Raw genomic sequence first — 19,637 nt, 5'->3', positions numbered from 1 at the left:
GGGCAGAGTCAATGGGGATGGGCGATCCAAGGAAGAATGGGAGAATTGAGAGTGACAGAGTGACAGAGTGAGAAAGAGGATGTTGAAAAAGCTGGAGAAAGTTTCCGCCGGCGGTGGAGCCTCGTCCCAAGCCTTTGCCCAGGTTTCCCGCTGGTCCCACCGGCCCCACTTCCTTCCCGCTATTCCCTCTTCGGCTCTGATGTGTCTGCAAAACCGGTTTGTCGTTTGCCAGACAGCATAAGCGCACGGCACGGGTTGATCTAGTTCGAACGTTTGTCTCTACCCAAGGGTACCATTGACAACTCACAGCGCGTGCTTTCTCATCCTTTCCAGGGAAGCCCAACGGTAGCGGGTAGCCATGCCCGGTTCCAGGCACGATTGTCCCTGATCCTCGCCCTCTTGTCTCTCCTACCCGCCGCCAGGGTCCTGATATCAAAGGCGCAGTCCAGCCGAGAACCCAGCCAGACATTGGGACCATTCGCCTAGGTGACTATGACGCATCGATCCTAGCAGACAAGGTCACAGACGACCACTCCGCAACCAGTCCATGATGGCGATAAAGACCCTGAAATGCAGTAGGGATCGAGCATCGCGAATACCGGTGCCAGGTGGAAAAATGCTGCTTCATCGACTGATGTAGTGATTGTCCCTCTGGTGGCAAATTCTGCTTCTGACGATGATCTCAAAGTATCAATACGAGGTATGTCTCACTAGGAGCGTGCACATAGATTTTCCCTCGAGCGAAAATCAACGCTTTGGAAATTCCACACACAAGGTAAAGATTATTCAATGTTTTGTTTGAGAGGCTCGCATTCAGTGTCAACGAACTGATGACCAGAAATGACACGGGCAATCCCGCAACATAACTCGTTATGAAACACTGTCCCAAGTCTGCGGTGCTCGGGGGTTTATTGCTTGGAGTTGCGCACGGGATATCGGTCCAGGAGAACTACACGATATGCAACTGGGCTCGTCTGAGAGCTGGAGTCATTCGTGATGCGCTGTACCTGGACGGTGGTTTGCTCTGGTGGCAAACAGCCTTTGCAGATGGCACCGCCCCCGTCGTGAGCAGCGATGGCAACGTCGAAGGGGATATGTTTGTTCTGAACTTCTCGACGCCGTTTGACACTACCAAAACGAACGTGTCGGGCTTGTTCGATCGCATGGCCAAAGCCGGCGGTGCAGGAAACAACATTGCCCCAAACTATGTTGACGGGACCATGTTCACCAATGATGGCGAATTGTATCTCTACGGGTACGCCTCCCCTCCCCCTTGTTTCATTGCTTTGTGTGTTATGATGGCTGACATGGTGTGCCCCCTTGATGACAGTGGTCTCCCTCGTCTCACCGATTCCGCTTCGCCACAGAGCGCCGAAACCGTCCTGGGATACGAAGCCTACCAATACGGTCCGGACCGAGCAAGCTGGAGTCCCGGCTTCTACCAAGGAAACCTGCCGGACGGCGTGACGAGGTACATCACCAACGGTGCGGGCGTGTCCGTGCCCAGTGAGAACCTGGGCTACTACTTCAGCGGCATGCGGTCGCCGACATGGGGCCCGATCTACTACGAAGACTCGTCGGCCAACGTGACGGCGGACACGCTGATCGAGGTGGACATGTCGGTCATGAGGAGCGAGAAGTGGACAAACACGACACTCCCGGCCGAGATCCAGCCGCGTGCCAACGCCGAACTGGTGTGGCTACCCGTCTCGGACAAGGGCGTGCTGGTCGCCATCGGCGGCGTCTCCGCGCCCGAGGAGATCTGGGCGTCGGGATTGAACGACTCACAGACTGCCGAGAGCGAGGCACAGAGTCCCGGGTTCATGACCACGCTGCCCGTCTACGACATCGCCTCCAGCACGTGGTACCTGCAGAACACCACCGGTCAAGCCCCGGGCCAGCTCACCCAATTCTGCGCCGTCGTCGCCACGGCCAAGGACTCGTCGTCGTTCAACGTCTACATCTACGGGGGATACGACGGACTCAACGCCGCCGACGAACCCTCGGACGACGTCTGGATCCTGTCGATCCCGTCATTTCAGTGGATCAAGGCGTACAGCGGGACCAAGGCTCACGGCCGCTCCGGACACCAGTGCGTCACTCCGTATCCCGATCAGATGTTCGTCGTCGGCGGGGTCCATCAAAACCAGGCGAACTGCGTGGAGGGGGGCATCATCCAGATCTTCAATCTCAACAAACTCGAGTTTCAGGACGCCTACGACCCCGAGACCTGGTCGGATTACGAGGTGCCCGCGGTCGTCACCAAAGCCATAGGCGGTGACGCTCAAGGAGGCTCGACAAAAACCGCAGCTTGGTCAGACGGTGCCCTGGCTGGCGTCTTTGCCAAATCGTACTCGAGACAGGTGACGCACTACTACCCATACCCTGTCAATGGCTCGTCGACGGGCTCGTCAGACAGCGAGCACTCGGGTGTCAGCAAAGGCACCATCATCGGCGTCAGTGTCGCCGCCGCCGTCTTGTTCATCCTTCTCCTCATCCTCATCTTCCTCCTGGTCCGGCGCCGTCGGATCATCAATAGTGGTTCTTCAGAAAAGTCGTCGCACTCGAGCAACAGCCGGATCACGCGATGGTTGAACGGCGCTTCATGCGCCGGAGTGAGTCCGAAACGGCCACCACACCAGATCCGACAGTCCTCGCAAAGCACACCACCAGAGGTGCAGCAAGTCGGGTATTCCTCATTGTCTGAAGAGCCGACTCCGCCACTACAACCCGTGCGGCATGAAATGGCCAACAACACCGAACGGCCCAAGCCACCTTACGAGCTGGCCACGCCGTACAACAATCTCAGCCACCCGCGTCACTCGGGGATCGTCGACTATGCGTACAATGCCAATTTCGGGCACACGCACTCCAACTCCAACTCACAGTCACAGTCGACATCGTCCGACGAAGTTTACCGACCGTCCCCACTAAGCAACAGCCTCAACGGCACGACTCCCGCAACCAGCAGCAACAACCACGGCAACGGCAACACCGCCACAGCCGGGGCCACCGCATCACCTCTCCGCAGCGTGCGCTTCCCCCCACCAGGCGGCAGCACACCCGAGATCTCCAGCCCCAGCCAAGAAAACTCGAGCTCGTCGAACTACTCGTCGACGTGCACGGCCGAGACGCTGGCCTGGCCGTTCCCCGCGACCCAGAACAACTGGCGGGGCGGCACTGGCCGGACGCCGCGCAACACGAACGCGACGCGGTTCCCCTTCGACCGCGAGCGTAGCAGCGAGAGCAGTTCCGTGCAGCCCATCATCATCGAGGAGGAGGAGGAAGAAGTGCCAGGCTCGCGCCGCGAGAGCATCGCCCACGAACTGCCCGTCGACAACGACAAGGATGACGCGCACTGGACACAGTACCGACACGGCAACGAGAGCGCGAGCAGCGGGATCGGGACGCTGCCGAGTCCCACGCGCGCAGCAGGCGAAGGAGGAGGGTCGCTGCCGCAGGACGAGGACCGCAGGAGGAGTCTGTTCGGGACGATCAGCCCCGTGAGCCCGACGGTGGGGAGAAACTGGAAGCACTAAAAATGGCAACGACAGCCCCAAAAGTAACGATGAGAAACGATCAAGTTCACGACCTCGGGAACCGCGGCCCCTCTAGAGCAATGTACAGAAAAAAGGGGGTCACCTGCGCTCCGGCTTAATATTTGGAGTTCGACGAGAAAAGAGCGACGTCCTCCCCCATTTTTCTGTTCTGCGTTTGTTTCTTGCATGATTGCCTGTTAGTCACAATGTGTTATATATTCATACATATACATGTCTACATGGGTATCATTTCTATCTTGTAAATCAGCTGGCGGTGAAGGCCATGATGGCATTTTTCTCCCGCGAAAGTCGTTAGATCCTAGCATCAGTTGATGAGTCTTGGTCCATCCCCGTTAATCCGAGCTTGGTGTGCTTTCCAGAACCTCCAGAAATCCCCCGACGAGGTGCAGACTTCCTGTGACCAAGGCCGCCACCTGTTTCTCGCCATCTGCTTCGCTTGCATTCTGCCGGTAGGCCTTTGCAAAGGCGCGGACGATACCGACGGCCTCTTCGATTGTCCTCACAACTTCAACCCGAGCCGAGGAATCAACCCCTCTCCATGTCTCGGCGAGGTTGTTCTGAACCTTCAATGAATCGACGTCTGACGCATTGACATTGACCGAAATGAGGTCGGGCTTGAAACCGCTGTCCTTGAATGTCGTGTTGGTGCAAAAGATAGCGTGGGTGAACGGATGAGGTTCATTGAGCGCCTTGGCCAGTGTGTTGAATAGTGCCATCGCAAGGGAAGCGGCGTCGCGTGTCTGTTGATTGAAAATCAAGAACCGAGGCTGAGGAGGAAGAGGAGCTGAAGCGCTTTGGTGAGGCATAAGTTGAGAAGCGAACCACTTGCCTGCCAGCTCAATGCTTTCCAGGGTGTGGCCACCATCAATGCACCATTTGATTCCGGTCTCAAACCGTGTCTCACATCTGCCTGGCCATCGAACGTTTTCCAACCCCCGCGTCAACTTTTGCTTGTAGTCGGGGTCATCCGCGAGCCCTTGCTGGTCCAGCCACGTTTCTGCTAGAGCCACAGCAAGACTAGCGTTCATCTTTTGAAAGTCTGCTTGGAGACCGAGCTTGATGTCGCCGCTGGCGATGGCCGGATCGACATCCACGTACTTAAGAATGCTTCCTTTCTGGCTTGCGACCTGCTCCATGACCGCTTGCGCTTCCGCAGGCTGAGTGCTCGGGGTGAAACACTTGACGCCGCTCTTCATGATTCCAGCTTTGTGCCAGGCAATCTCGCCGATTGTAGAACCAAGCATGCCGACATGATCTATCCCGAGGCTCGTGACGCAAGTGACGGCCGGAGCTTCGAAGACGTTTGTGCTGTCATAAGTGCCACCAATGCCACACTCGATCACCGCAACATCAACCTTTTCCCGCATATAGGCATGGAAAGCCATCAAGGTGAGGTATCTGAAATAGACGGGTTTCGATTCCGGAGAGTGAGGGTCCTGTCCTGCTTCTTTTGCGACATTCTCCAGCCTGTCCCAGACCTCGAAGAAATATTGCGCGAATTGGCTCTCTGACAGCGGCTCCCCATTGATCTGTATGCGTTCCCGAACAAACCGAAGATGCGGAGATGTGTACAAGCCTACTTTTGACAACGACTTGGGTTCTTTCCCTCCGACGAACTGAGTGAGGATGGACGAGGTGAAGGCGGCCGTCGACCCTTTGCCCTTGGTTCCGGCGATGTGTATGACCTGTAACGCTTTGAAGTCTGAGGGCTAAGGCAAACGAGGGTTAGTTGGTTGGGCAGTTCTGGCAAGCTTGGTCGTCGCGTACTTCGTATCCAATCTTGCGGCACCATTCCACCATTTCCGGGATCGACAGCTCATTCAGCCTGCCTCCGGACTTGCGGACGGCGTCGACAATCGCAAAATTCGACTGAAGGGTATTCAGCGAGGTCACGGCATCCTGTCGAGTGGTCAGTTCTGTGCGTGAAATGCATTGCTGCTCGTGACAACTCACAGCGTACGTCCGTGCCATGGCGGAGGACTTGGCCGCAGAGTTGCGAACAATGAGACGGAGAGGCGTGGAAGATTTGAGGATCCATCTCCTCATCCTAGAACAGGCGTGACGAGCGTCAGCGGTTCCTGCGACCGACCCGAAGAAGAAATATTCTGGCGGGAGCCGAAACAAGCATTTTGCGTCCATGTCCGTCCTGGAGCCCCGTAAGCCTGTGTATGGCGGAGCATTATGGTTCCTTGATGAAGGGACTTTGTTTGTCAAGAAACGTAATAATAGGCCATGCAACCTGGCGGCGGTCCTGGTGGTGCCTGGCTGCCTGGGCAGATACGGCCTGACACACCCATTATCTCAAGACGCTCAGTGATGACTCTATCGAGGGTTCCTATATCGCTTCTCCCAATGACGATATAGATCGAGACAATAGCAAGTCACAATAATGGGACAATCGCATTCCTCGCCGCCGCCGAGAGAGATCCCAGTCGGTGAGTGAAACCAATCTAACCAGCGACAACAACCCTTTTTCTCGGGTTCTGTCAGATGTAGACTCACTTCGTCCAGAGCAATTGAGCCATGAGTTGGCCCTCCGCTTTGCCTCCAAATGCTACACCCATCTGGAGATAGCGCACTACAAGGACAACTTCAAGACCTTGGCAGATCACCAGGAAGACGTCGAGTACTGGAAAGAAGACACGTTATGCGGCTTCCTCGCCCTGCCGGAGCCTCTCAAGGCTGGTCCCGTGTTGTATCACATGTGTACATATCTTGGGGCGTTTCCATTCCCCAGTCTAGCGCCGTGCATATTGACCAGAGAGGCCATGCTAAAGGTCATCACTATCATGACGGGTAGGTACAAGAAGGTCCTGAGACGAGGCGACCAGGACAAGATCAAACTGTTGTTTCGCAGCCTGGCCGTTTTCGACCGGCGCCACAGCGTGACCTCGCCGAAGGAGAGGCCGGACATGGACGAGATTGTGATAGAGCAGCTTCCCGAGGACATGTTGAGGGAGCGCGAAGTCGAGCGGGGTGTGAGCTCCCACGTGGCCGGGTTTGCCATTGACGAGCCTGTGAATGACGACGAGGAGGAAGACGACGACGACCTTGCGCTGGCTGCGCTCGACTCGCTCGACGCCATCGAAGTGTTCAAGCATGACCAGAAGACCAACCGCAAAATCAACCACGCGATGATCCCTGTGGAGAACCTCAAGAAACTCATCACTCTCTTGCTGCTCGTCGCCGGCGTCACACCCTTGACCACACTGGCCACCTACGGCGAACGCCTGGACGCAGAGCGTCTGCAGGCCCTAAACACGTCAGCGGATGCCATCGTGGCGGCCTTCGACCCAGAGCCTCAGAGCAGAGGAATCCGGTACTCCAACTTCGTCAAGACCGTCACCACGACCTTACCCGATCTATTCGAGCCTCTCAATGCCCTGTTCGAGCATTTCCTGTTCAGCAAGAACTTCAACCTTAACAAACACCGTGACCCCGCGCCAGCCGCCGGTGACACGGTCGAGGCTATACCATCATCACCCATCTACAAGTCCCCCGAAGACACCACCTTCAGCACCATCTTCACCGACACCCTCCTCGCCCAGTTGTCCATGTCCCTCCAAGTATCCACGTCTGTCTCGTCGAGCTCCTCCCTCAAGAACATCTTCGCCTCCAACGCCCGCTTCAACCAGCTCTACTCGACCTCGTCCCACGGCACGTCCTTGTCCTCCTTCTCCCGCCAAGTCCACTCGTGGCAGTCTTCGACGCTGGTCCTGATATCCGGCACGCTTCCCGACACAAACAACCCCATCATCATCGGGGCATACCTCCCCGAACCGTGGCGCGAGAAGCCAGCACCCCCGTCATCCTCTTCCACCTCTAGCGACAGCCCGTCCAAGGCGTCCTGCCTCTTCCAGCTCCTGCCGCGGCACTGCGTCTTCCTCGCGAATCAGTACAACCGCAGCATCCCCTTTTCATATTTCAACGCGAAAACGGGCATCGCGCTAGGCTGCGTCATCCCGCCACAGCAGTCTCGGACGGGCCCGCCCCTGCCGCCGATCCTGGGACCGGTCAGCGTCCTGATCGACAGCGACATGTCGACGTGCACGTTCCAGCACGACGGGGACGGCGGGGCCGGGGCGTTCATGACGGACCCGGGCCTGGAGACGGCGCAGAAACACCATCCCGAAACCACGCAGCCCAAGAGGGCCGAGTTTGACCTCGACACGCTCGAGGTGTGGGGGATCTCGTTCCCGCTGGCCCGCACGGGCTCGCTCTCGGACAACGCGGGGGAAGACGACGAGGTGGCCAAGCAGAGGAAACGGCTCGCGTGGGAGGAGGCCGAAGCCGCGCGCCGCAGGGGGGTCAACTTTGGAGGGGACAAGGACGGCGCGAGGGCCCTGTTGGAGATGGCCGGCCTGGTCGGGGACAAGGCTGGGAACAGGAGCGGCGGATCTGTGTAAAAGGTTGGAGGATGAGAAAGGCTATATCCATGGGCACGACAGGGGACACGCACGCGAAAAAGTGATGGAAAAGGATGAAGTTGCGCGGGAGCTGGGACAAAGGGTCTCGAAACAAAACTGTATCTCTAGGCCATTAGAGCACTGTGCTTCATAAAACAAAACGCCACACACACCCCCTGGTCACCGACAACCTGTTCCCGGAAACGCCTGTGGGCACTGCCTGGCAAAGTATATCGCGATGATGGATGTCGGTGGATGGTCTTCGATTTGGGGGGAAAGGGTTTCTCACGGGACGCCTTTATCCACACAGCCTCATCGATTTAGTCCTGTTGGAATCTGACCTGTCGGTAGCAAAAACCCCCTGTGTCGAATGTGCTGTGAGATGGTCGGTCTCGACTAGGCTAGCATTTGCAAAATCCAGATTCCTCTCCATCCAGCATCCGTGCCCTAAATTGGGTCCCCACGCGATACTTTCCTGTCTTGCGCCTGCTAGATTAAAACCTTTGGAAGACGGACACAAAATAATCTCAAGAGAACGGCCACCTGGCGGCTGCTTGGGCAATCAACACTGGCAATTCCCAGCGCCCTGCGTCCCAGTCGATTCCGGCCTCAAATCCACACCTGGTCGGGGAGTCGCCCTCAGATTCCTGGGCCCCGCTTGGTCAAGGGGCAGTTTCTTTGCGATGGCGGTGAATAACTCCTTGACGTTTGTGGACGTCTTTGCGGATGTTTCAAAAAAGAGCAGGCCGGCCTCTTTGGCATATGCTTCGGCGTCGGCCGTCTGAATGGCTCGCTTATCGGGGTACTCGTCAACGATGTCGAGTTTGTTCCCAGCAAGGGCGATGATGATGTTTTCGTTGGCCTGTCTCTGGAGTTCCTTGACCCATGACTTGGCCTTATCTAGAGATGACTGGCAAGCACGATTAGTAGGTGTTCAATCGCTTCGAGGACAGTAGGGGGCATGTACAGCCTGGGTAATATCGTAAACGACCACGGCGCAGTTTGCATTCCTGTAATACATCGGCGCCAGGGATTTGTATCGCTCTTGGCCGGCGGTATCCCATATCTCGAATTTGACCGTCGTGTTCTCGTCTAAAGATATCGTCTGCGTGAGGAATGCGGCGCCGATGGTGGATTCGCGGTAGTCGTCGAACTGGTCTTTGACGAACCGGAGGACTAACGAGCTCTGCGGAAAGGAGGATCTGTTAGGATGGAAATGGTTCGCAAGGGAAACGCCGGAGTTGGTTGGCAAAGTACCTTTCCTACTGCCGATTCACCTGTATGGCATTAATTAGTCGCTCGCGAGTGCAGAGTGGTCCTCAACATACCGAGAAGGACGAGCTTGAATTGGGCGAATCTGCCGCCTGCGCCTGGTCGGCCTGCGGGAGCTCGAGCGGCCATGATCGGGTTGTGGTTGATATTTGCCTGGCGGTCGCGTGTACAACAGGCCTCAAAAGGTCGGCCTCGGACTAGGGTAAGGATTAAAGAAGAATTTGGTACGTTTGATGATTGTCTGGCCGGTGGTGTTGTTACCTTGCAGTGCGAAAGTTCGGGACAGTTGAGGAGATCCTGAGAGATTCTGGGCCAAGAAGATGACGGAAGGCAGCCAAATCACCGCCACAAACAGCGGGCAACGGTTACGCAGCCTCTCCCTCTTTCACGATTTCTCGATTTCTCGATCTCTCAGCTCTTATCCTACACTCGAATCATGATACGATAACAAGGATCCCACAAGGCCTTTTCGCGACCTCCCTCGAGCCTTTTCGCAATGGCTAACTTGCTGCCCTTTCGAGACATCAATGTCCACGCTTCCACCAGCCACTATGCGTTCACTTCCCCTTCCAACTCCTCTGCGCCCACCCTGGTGGTGGAGAGGCCGTCGGGGGACATTCGACTGAACGATGGATCTCTCCTGGGGGCAAAACGAGTGACGAGTGTCGCTGGAATTTTGGGCATCATCAAACTGAAGCTGGACAAATATATCATTATCATCACCAAAGCACAACCCATGGGCAGACTGCGTGGCCATATGGTCTATAAGGTGGTCGCTACAGAATTTCTCCCTTTGCGGGAACGACCCGTCCGAGACCCCGACGAAGATACCTACCTCTCCTACCTCAAGGCGTTACTTAGCTCGAGTCCCATGTACTTTTCCTACTCGATCGATATCACGTCCAGCTTCCAGCGCCAGTCCGAGTCGGATCTCTCGCAGCCGATGTGGAAGAGAGCAGATGATCGCTTCTTTTGGAACAGATTCGTTCAGACAGACCTCATCGACTTCAGACTGGGAGGGTTGCGAGGACAACAACAACCTGGGGCCGATCCATATATTCTCCCGGTCATGCATGGCATGTTGCGTATCACACCGGCCAAGGTCAAGAACACTCCATTCACTTTCGCCCTTATCACTAGAAGATCTAGATTTCGCGGTGGGACAAGATACTTCTCTCGGGGCGTTGATGAGGATGGGCATGTAGCAAACTTCAACGAGACGGAACAGATTGCTTTGCTCAACGATGCCTCGGGCCCCGTGGGCTACTCCGGCGGACAACGTATTCAGAACGGAATTGCCGGAGGGCAGACCGCGGAAACCCAAGTCATGTCATACGTCCAGACGCGCGGTAAGCAAAGCCATTCTTTTCAGTCGTTTCCAATATTAACATGGTCATGAATAGGCAGTGTCCCTGTCTTCTGGGCTGAAATCAATGATCTCCGCTACACACCGAAGCTGCAAATTCGAGGGGTCGAGTCTGCAGTCGATGCCGCGCGGAAGCACTTTGACGAGCAGATCAGAATATATGGCGAGAACTACCTGGTCAACCTGGTCAATCAGCGCGGCAGGGAGGAACGGGTGAAGAAGGCTTATGAACAAATGGTCCGCATCCTCGTCAGCTCTCCAGATGAGTCCGTCGAAGCCGATCTGCGAACAGACGAAAAGTTCCGAGATATTGAGCCGCAGAGCAGTCGTCAGAGGATGGACAAACTGCACTATATCTACTTTGATTTCCACAGCGAGACCAAAGGGTACAAATGGCACCGTGCTGAACTCTTGCTGGACGAGTTGCTAGATGGTTTGAGGAAAGGACAGTATTTCCGGGGCGTTGAAATGCCCGGAGATCCATCTGGAGCACTCGAAGTTCGATGTCGGCAGACCGCAGTTGTGCGCACCAATTGTATGGACTGCCTAGATCGTACAAATGTGGTTCAGAGCATGTTGGGCAGATGGGCCTTGACCCAGCAGTTCCAAGATGCCGGCATCCTCCAACCCGGCGAGAGGGCACAAGACGACAGAGCCTTCGAGTTCCTATTCCGCAATGTATGGGCTGACAACGCCGACGTGGTGTCGAATTCATACTCGGGGACCGGTGCACTGAAGACGGACTTTACTCGCACCGGAAAACGCACGAGGGCTGGGGCAGTGCAGGATTTCAACAACTCGGCCACGCGCTATATCCGCAACAACTTTCTTGATGGCCCTCGACAGGACAGCTTCGACCTCTTCTTGGGAACCTATCTGCCATCCACCTATGGTGTCGGATCTTCTTTGATGTTTGCCGACCGAAGACCACTCATCATTCAAGCTGTGCCCTATGTGTTGGCAGCGTCATTGTTTATCGTTCTCGTGTCGCTTCTTACTCGCCGACCTTCAGATGCAGCAATCTGGCCGCTGCGTATCTTTGTTATTCTGTGTCTGGTTGTGGCAGGGTGGGCGTTCCAGTTCATCTATGCACATGGACTGCTGTATGTGAATTGGCCGAAGCTCAACACGCCATCATTCGCGAGCGAAGGGTATTCAGAGGCTTTATCACGAGCCCACAAGGACAAGATCGTTGGACCGATCATCGCCTCGGCAGGCGGCAAGGATAGAAGACTGAGGAACGCGAGCGCGGCAAATATGGGATATATGGAAGAGGGCAAGAAGAGAATAGAGTAATAGAGGGAACCCACGGCTGCGGCGATCTATTTTTACGTTTCAATCGTCCTCTTTGGTGGCCCGAGTGGTTACAAAGGGAATACTGGAGAGGCCTGATTCGAATATGCCATATATCATATCAATCTCGACAAGTCCCGGGGAGAAGTACCCGAAGAGCGCAAGACATGCTCCTTCTACGAGCCCTATTCCACCCACCCTGGCTACTGATGGGTTTGTTTGTGGAAGTGACAACTTGAACTGGTCCAACAAGACCGACAGGAAACCCCATGCCACAACTTCACATGCCGGATGGACGGAACAGCAGCTGAACGGGTGAGACCATCTTCTACTGGTCCATGCACCATGTGCCGACATTAGAGGGCCTCAAGCGTGCGGCTTCTCTACCTTGTTGCCTCCACCTCATGGCCTCCCCGCCTCGTAAACTGCGTATCTCGAACCTCATCGCATCGTCTTTTTTCTTGCATGAGGCATTTTTGGGTGCATCATGCATCCCATGTACTCTTCTCGCTCGGTTGTCGTTGTTCATGCCTCGAAGATGGAATGCAGCAGTTGCTACTGCTCGTCATTTCATGCGTCGTCTCTCCATTGATTCGTGGAAGAAAAGCACCTGAGATGCTGACCGAGCGAGCAGTGGTTGTGGGCAGAGAGCAGCTCCTTCCTATTTCCAGGAGTTCCTTCCCTGCGCTCTAAAGCTTCTGACAAATTTCCTTTGTCATTTGTATTCCCTCCCGTTACCAGATCAGGCGCAGGCTCCGACTCTCTCACCCTCTGTCTGCCTCTGCAGTAATGCGCTTGGTTTCGTCTGGGCGGTGGGGTATGCGGGATCATGGCATTGTGGCGATGCAGATCCATGCAGCATACCATCCCACATGTCTCCCTGTCACTTCTGCCTCCCAAGAGTCATGCGCTGTCCACGCACGTCTTGACGCTCCAGCAGAAACGGGCTTATCACGCGCCTATGTTGCTCCCGCACACAAGATGTATTTCATGCCGGCATCCCACAAGCTGGGCATTTTCTTCCCTCGGCTCCTGTCCTTCTTCCAGCGTCCTTTGAGAGTCTGTTGATGTGACTGAGGTCTAGGCGAAACTGACAAGTCTCGAGATCTCCCACTGAGGCTGTGCGACTTGACAAAGCCTTGACCGAATGGCCCGCCCTAGCACTCAACCCGGTGATGCTATCCAACCTGTGGCATCACACTTCTACACTTTAAGAAGCAGAGAAGTGGCGGGGGTTGGAAGCATTCGTGCTCAGAATTCGAGAAGACATGTGAGAAGTGAGGAAGATACAGAGTCCTTCAAAATCCAGGACCGGGACCTCAAGAGGAAACAGGTAAATGGCAGGCTGCCTGTCTCCGCAGCTGCACAACGACACTGATCAGAGACAGACCTTCACAGGCATCAAGCTGGTATGGCTGGCATACCAGTCCACCGGGGTCATCTACGGCGATATCGGCACAAGTCCTCTCTATGTCTACTCGTCAACTTTTACGCACGACCCTTCTTATGATGACCTTCTTGGAGCTCTGTCTTTGATCATCTGGTCTCTCACTATCATGGTGAGCATCAAATACTGCCTGATTGTTCTTTCTGCGGACGACGAAGGCGAGGGAGGAACATTCGCCCTCTTCTCCCTCCTGTCGAGATACGCAAATATTGTCAGACGTGATCCTCGCGAAGAGCAGTTGGTCAAAATAGAACGCTATACTGCTAGTGATCTAGGAAGACCAGCGCAAAAGGCTCGAGGTCTTATGGAACGGTCACAGACGATGCAATGGCTACTAAAAGTCTTTGGAGTGTTTGGCGTCGCTCTCGTCATGTCTGACGGTGTCCTTACACCTGCACAATCGGTGCTCGGTGCTATTCAAGGTATAGAGGTGGTCCACCCTACTATATCACAGAGTATAGTCATCGGATCGTCATGCGCTATTCTTATCGTCCTTTTTTTGGTTCAACCATTTGGTGTGACGAAATTGGCCAACACGTTTGCCCCTATTATCATTGTCTGGCTCCTCCTCAACGCTACATTCGGCATATACAATCTCGCTCGACACGACTCGTCGGTGCTCAAAGCGTTTTCACCTTACTTCGCTGGAGCCTACTTGGTCCGGAATAAGGCGGATGGTTGGAAAAGCCTGGGAGGTATTCTTCTAGCATTTACTGGCTGTGAAGCTCTCTTCGCCGACTTGGGGGCATTTACTCAACGCGCCATCCAGCTCTCCTGGCTTACGTTCGCCTTCCCTTGCCTATTGCTCGGTTACATTGGCCAAGCAGCATATATTTCTGACGACCCTTCTGCATGGTCGAATCCGTTCTACAATACAGTTCCACCGGGATGTTTCTGGCCGTCGCTGATCGTCGCGATTTTGGCAGCTGTCGTTGCGAGTCAAGCAATCATCACAGCAGTCTTTCAGCTACTCACCCAAATCATGAAACTAAGCTACTTTCCACAAATAAAGATCGTGCATACATCGAAGATCTTCTACGGCCAAGTCTACATTCCCATTGCGAACTGGCTTCTTATGATTGGTGCCGTCGTCGTGACCGGAGTCTATACCAATACCACGAAATTGGGCCATGCCTATGGTGTATGCGTGGTACGTGAGCGACTCTGGATTGTCATTTATCATCTTCCAAGCGCGATCGAACTGATCATCTTCGCTCCGCAGATCTTGGTGACCATGTTGACAACCTGCATGGTCGCTGTAGTAGCCTTGATTGTCTGGCGTGTCCCAGCTGTTATTGTGCTGCCCGTTTGGCTCATCTTCGCTCTCTTTGATGGCACATTCCTCTCCTCGGCCGTGACAAAGGTACCCGAAGGCGCGTGGTTCACGCTGGTCCTGGCAGTTGCTCTTTCTTCCACCTTCCTCCTCTGGCGCTACGGCAAGGAACAGCAATGGCGCGCCGAAGCATCAGATCGCTTCCCACCAAGTCATCTAATCCAGGCCATTGCGACTCCTGTCACGGATAGCAGCAATATCTATACTCGAAAGCTGAAGCTTTCGCCCGCGTTTGGCGGTCAAGAGGTCAGGCGTATTGAAGGCATGGGGATTTTCTTTGACAAGTCAGGTCTACCCTCCAGTACACCGACAGTGTTCATCCACTTTTTGCAGAAATTCCATGCTGCGAACGATGTCATTGTCTTGTTCCACTTGCGACCCTTGCAGATTCCCACTGTGCCGCCCAACGAGAGATACGCGGTGTCGCGGTGCTATATCGGGGAAGAAGATGGAAACAGCAAGCGAATCATGCCTGATACATATCGCGTCATCATTCGGCATGGATACAATGATGAAATCGTGTCGGATGATTTGGGAGGCATGCTGTACGAGCATATCCGAAATTCTCTCATCCGCGAATATGTGGACATCATCTCAGCACCACATGCAGATTTGATCATTGAAGGTGCAAAAGAAAGAGATCCTGTCGTCTCTTATGCCGAAATCGCTTCATCCACACCAGGGTCCGGACGCCCTTCCTTGGAAAATCTCGAGCTCACTCATAGACTCTCCGAACTGCAACGAGCGTACGAAAGCCAGGTGGTCTACATCGTGGGCAAAGAACAAATGCGCGTGAAGAAGGAGGGGAAACTTTCTCCAAAGTATATCATGCGCAGAGGCATATTGGAAATATTTTTGTGGCTTCGTGAGAATACGCGAACAAAAGTCCAGGCCTTGAATGTGCCGGTGGAAAAGGTTGTCGAGGTGGGCTTTGTTAAGGAGGTGTGATCGTGTGGTAGAGTGAGAATACTTCTGAGCAATTTGGAGCCAAAGAGGTAGAGATGGGATGGGCAGGGTTTGAATTAGACAATGCCGTTGAACTTTGAAGCATGTCGACTTGGCCAGGTGCGTCACCAACTCTCCTAAAGCTTGTCTTCAGCGGAAAGGCGCCTCTAACAAGCCGGGTGCTCGATCTCCTACCCCTTCACAACGGCCAAGAGAAAGCCATCAAACGTCTCGCTTTCGCGTCCCTTGTGGCTACTGACCACACTCACCAGTGTGGCCTTTACTCTGTCGTCTTTCCCTACCTTGACCGGCACACTCTCCTTCCGCCCAGCTTCCAGATCTTCACTATCGGTTCCCTCGAGTATCTCACGAACGACGTTGTCGATGTAAATGCAGGCATTTGGGCACGCGAGCTGCACGGCGCATTGGAAATAATCGTATTGCTCGGCCCAGTCGGCGTCAATGAAGATCAAGTCGAACTTGGCCCTTTTGCCGTTCTGTTGTTGTACAAGAAGTTTGGGGAGGCTGTCCAACGCGGGTCCGAGGATGATTTCAAAATCCTTCTCCTCTTCGTAGCCCGCATGCCTTAGGTTTTCGATCGCCACGTCACGATGATGAGGGTTTATCTCGAGAGAAGTGACGTGGGCGCCGGCACTCAAGAACCAGAGTGTCGAATAACCTCCCAGCGTGCCGACTTCTAGGATGTTCTTCGCGTTGATCAGCTGTGCTTGGATCGCCAGGTATTGGCCTTGTAAAGGGGAGATGGTTATGGGCGGAAGGCTGTTTGCGGCGGAGTTTTCAAGAGCATAAGAAAGAGCTTGGGAGAGAGCCGTATTGGCTTGTGGGAGCAGGGAGGATTGTGCGACAGCGTCGATGTTCTGAGCGCGTTGGTAGAGGGACATGATGAAGAGATCCTGGTTCGTGAATAAGTCTAAAACAAATCTCTGTTAGACTCTGCTTGCCCTCTTCATTTTCGAAGACGACAGTCACTTCAGTTATATAGCCATTTGTATCGCCCGCTGTAACGGCGACTATGAGCGATAGAGCCGATTTCGCCGAGGAGTCGGCCATATCGAGGCATCAGGCTGTCAGGCTGCCTGCAGTATTGGCCAATGAACCAACACCATGCGTATGTTAGTGGTTTATGTTACTGGTTTGATCGCCGATAGGAGACGCAATGTTTACACACCTGAGTGAGAGACGCGGAACATGTGCATGGACACGAAAAGGAGAAGAGTTGGTCGTGGCAAGCCATTCCAGATTGAAACGAGTCTCTGCCAGACGAACAAGCGGAGTCCGCAGTCTCGGATCAAAGTTTCTCCGTGGTTGGGCCTCATGTCTGTTCGTAGCGACGCCGAGTACATGTATCAATCAATTCACAGCTGTGAACTCGAGCACAACACACACCCTCCACCACTTTATTATAAGAGGCACACCCCCCCCGGCCCTAGTGCGAGACTCAACGTCGACATCTCACCTCACCTCACTCTTCTTGCTCCTGCGTATGTCGATCTGAGTCCTCCCAGGCGACACTTGCGGGGACATCCTGAGTGACATACTCCTCTCCAAAATGGCGCCCTGATTCTTGTATCGACGTCAACACCCAGAGGCTTTTTGTTTTTGGTTAAGGACCTCAGCGGTACACCGTGTCAAAGGAGTAGTATACGGGACTAACACCTTCACGCCTGCGCTGCAAGCCCTCTGCAGACTAGGAACTTCCGCCCACTACAAATGTCATGGCTGACACTCGAACTATATTCGCCCTTGACCGCTTCCCCAGAAGAAGATCTGAGCATGACAGGGTGGTAGGGGGATTTCTGCGACCAGTATCAGAAGGGCCAGGGCAAGAAAGCGATGACCAAGACACAAGTTGGCCTCTGGTTGACTTACCGGAAAATGAAGAGCCTCAACCCAGCAACTACTATCCTTGTGAACACTGCGGTAGGCATTTCAAGCACAATTTTTCGCTCAGAATCCATCTTTTGGAAAAGCATGAATATGTTCGTTGCCGTGGATGTAAGCAGTTATTTGCGGGAGCCGAAGCCTATTCACGCCATGGAAAGGAAGAGGGGGCACTTGAGAAATGCAGAAAGGCCGCTGCCAATGCGGCGGGAAGTCTCGCTAGACCCTCCGTCTACTTGGCCGACCGTAAAGTCAATAATACACGATCTGGAGCCCATGATCAAGCCTCCCCTGAAGATAAATCAACCGATAATCCCGGCAACGCATCCCAGGTTCAGGGGAGACAAACCCCTGTTCAAGTAATCTCAGTCGGACTTGCGGAAGAATCGGATCCTTTCACACCTGAGTTCAGCAATGTTTTTGTGTCTGCCACGACCGACTCGCGACATATCAACATCACTACGATGGCACCGAGAGCCTTGCATTTCCCAGTCATCGGTCGTGCGAGGCACCCATCGCCTCAATCACAGTCTGAGTTGCAGTGTGCGGGTCCCGCCTCCCCAAGCCTTAGCAGGACGCTCAACTCTTCTACCTCAGAAACATCAAGCTCTGGCTGGACTGAGGATGGCCGAGAGCGAGACGTGAACCTGTTCGTTTCTCTGTCGTGCTATACCTTGCTTTGGACATTCCTGAAGTTGGTGACAGCACCTTCCGAGTCTGGTCAGCAGCCCAGGGACGGGCCGAACCACACGAAAGATGTCCTTGGACACAAGTCATCATCTCGCAATAGTCGAGTGAGTGGAAAGAAAAGGCGAGATACTTCCGAAGACGAATTGGACGATGAAGACGGTGAGAGAGACGCCAAACGCAAGCGAATAGATGCAACATGTCCCGACGAGCATGATATCCGACCACTTGCGTGCCCCTTCAACAAGTTTGACAACGTGTTGTTTGGGCCAGAATCGGCAGACGAGGCATATCATTGCTGTGCTACTTCCAGCTTCATGAATGTTGCACGTCTAAAGTAAGGTCTCTAAAGTCGCATCCGTGAACTCGGCTAACTCCTGCTAGGCAACACCTTCAACGAAATCATTATGCCCCTCGATATTACTGCTGTCGATGCTGTAGGCGCGATTTCTCTTCGCAGGCCATGGTCGCAGCCCATTTGCGCGAAACCCCGATGTGCCCAGTCCTTGAACCACCGCTCTTTGTGGAGAAGATCAGTAAGGACTTGGCCGAGGAGCTCGGGCTCGATCGCAAAAACTCCCCGCGCACGGACAGGATTGCATACTGGCACAAGATTTATGACACTTTCTTCCCCGGTGCTGCTAAGGAACGTCCGGTCAGTCCCTGTAAGTGACAATGAAAGCAGCTTTATGACCACCGCTCATTATCCCAACAGATTACGAAGGACCTGCGGCAGAGCATCTCCGCCAATTTCTTCTGTTCTCAGAGCGAGCTTTAGGCCAACTGATACCAGCTGTTCAGGAGCGAACAGGTCTTCTGACACCTTTGACCCCTGACGGCCAAGAGCGACTACTTCAAGAAATTCAACAGGAGGCAGGCCAGAGATATCTCCAACACATCGCTCACAGATCCATGCCTCGCTTATGCCGTCCAGTTCCCATCTCGGAGGTATTACGGATCCGCAGCAGTGCCCAAAGTCCAGATCCATCGATGAATGTCGTCGAAGCGCCATCTCTGCTGGCCAGTACGTCTCTAGAGACAATCGAGAGAAACATACAGCAAGCATCTCCGAGCGATATTGCTGCTGGCGTGGCCGCGGCTCTACATATCTTGCCCCAAAATCTTCAGGGTTCACATGTCGATGTTGGATACGCTCTGCCCACTTCACAAGTTCAAGAAAGTCGCCTTGATTCACAGAGCATCGATGCATTGTTTGAACCGTTGTTTGCAGGTGATTGGCATCCTGCAGCGGTTGGTGGCCCCCAAGACTTTGGACATGATTTTTCGCAAATTCATTTTTCCTACCCCGGACAGTTTGGTGATGTTGTGTATTTCCCAGAAGGCCAGGTTGAAGAATGAACAGGGTTTGGAACATGTTATGAGAGGAAATCTAGCGTAACTTTACCGCAACAGCAATTGTTATGTT

General features: G+C 54.2%; 8 protein-coding genes across 8 annotated transcripts; 5 read left to right on the top strand and 3 right to left on the bottom strand.

Annotated features, from left to right (window-relative positions):
* Positions 1–872: 872 nt before the first annotated feature.
* Positions 873–3,539, top strand: AYO20_08176 (hypothetical protein; the record flags this gene model as incomplete). Its single annotated transcript, XM_022646457.1, has 1 exon — positions 873–3,539. The coding sequence occupies one exon, from the start codon at positions 873–875 to the stop codon at positions 3,537–3,539; it is 2,667 nt and encodes an 888-aa protein (XP_022497580.1).
* Positions 3,540–3,892: 353 nt separating this feature from the next.
* On the bottom strand, positions 3,893–5,699 carry AYO20_08175 (hypothetical protein; the record flags this gene model as incomplete). Its single annotated transcript, XM_022646456.1, has 3 exons — positions 3,893–5,269; positions 5,328–5,459; positions 5,514–5,699. 3 exons carry the CDS (start codon positions 5,697–5,699, stop codon positions 3,893–3,895), a joined length of 1,695 nt encoding a protein of 564 aa, XP_022497579.1.
* Positions 5,700–5,949: 250 nt separating this feature from the next.
* Positions 5,950–7,966, top strand: AYO20_08174 (hypothetical protein; the record flags this gene model as incomplete). Its single annotated transcript, XM_022646455.1, has 2 exons — positions 5,950–5,995; positions 6,072–7,966. The coding sequence occupies 2 exons, from the start codon at positions 5,950–5,952 to the stop codon at positions 7,964–7,966; spliced, it is 1,941 nt and encodes a 646-aa protein (XP_022497578.1).
* A 562-nt stretch (positions 7,967–8,528) lies between these two features.
* AYO20_08173 (GTP-binding protein ypt5) lies at positions 8,529–9,367 on the bottom strand (the record flags this gene model as incomplete). The annotated part of the gene is made up of 4 exons (XM_022646454.1): positions 8,529–8,876; positions 8,934–9,152; positions 9,224–9,243; positions 9,295–9,367. The coding sequence occupies 4 exons, from the start codon at positions 9,365–9,367 to the stop codon at positions 8,529–8,531; spliced, it is 660 nt and encodes a 219-aa protein (XP_022497577.1).
* A 367-nt stretch (positions 9,368–9,734) lies between these two features.
* AYO20_08172 (hypothetical protein) lies at positions 9,735–11,900 on the top strand (the record flags this gene model as incomplete). The annotated part of the gene is made up of 2 exons (XM_022646453.1): positions 9,735–10,587; positions 10,642–11,900. 2 exons carry the CDS (start codon positions 9,735–9,737, stop codon positions 11,898–11,900), a joined length of 2,112 nt encoding a protein of 703 aa, XP_022497576.1.
* A 1,144-nt stretch (positions 11,901–13,044) lies between these two features.
* On the top strand, positions 13,045–15,625 carry AYO20_08171 (potassium uptake protein; the record flags this gene model as incomplete). Its single annotated transcript, XM_022646452.1, has 2 exons — positions 13,045–13,230; positions 13,280–15,625. The coding sequence occupies 2 exons, from the start codon at positions 13,045–13,047 to the stop codon at positions 15,623–15,625; spliced, it is 2,532 nt and encodes an 843-aa protein (XP_022497575.1).
* Positions 15,626–15,813: 188 nt separating this feature from the next.
* On the bottom strand, positions 15,814–16,524 carry AYO20_08170 (hypothetical protein; the record flags this gene model as incomplete). Its single annotated transcript, XM_022646451.1, has 1 exon — positions 15,814–16,524. The coding sequence occupies one exon, from the start codon at positions 16,522–16,524 to the stop codon at positions 15,814–15,816; it is 711 nt and encodes a 236-aa protein (XP_022497574.1).
* Positions 16,525–17,614: 1,090 nt separating this feature from the next.
* Positions 17,615–19,570, top strand: AYO20_08169 (hypothetical protein; the record flags this gene model as incomplete). The annotated part of the gene is made up of 4 exons (XM_022646450.1): positions 17,615–17,638; positions 17,686–18,548; positions 18,653–18,876; positions 18,927–19,570. 4 exons carry the CDS (start codon positions 17,615–17,617, stop codon positions 19,568–19,570), a joined length of 1,755 nt encoding a protein of 584 aa, XP_022497573.1.
* Positions 19,571–19,637: the final 67 nt, after the last annotated feature.

Source organism: Fonsecaea nubica, assembly GCF_001646965.1.
Source record: "Fonsecaea nubica strain CBS 269.64 chromosome Unknown Scaff62, whole genome shotgun sequence".
Lineage (NCBI taxonomy): Eukaryota > Fungi > Ascomycota > Eurotiomycetes > Chaetothyriales > Herpotrichiellaceae > Fonsecaea > Fonsecaea nubica.
Note: the sequence above shows the minus strand (reverse complement) of the source record. Positions and strands in the feature narration are given on the sequence as shown.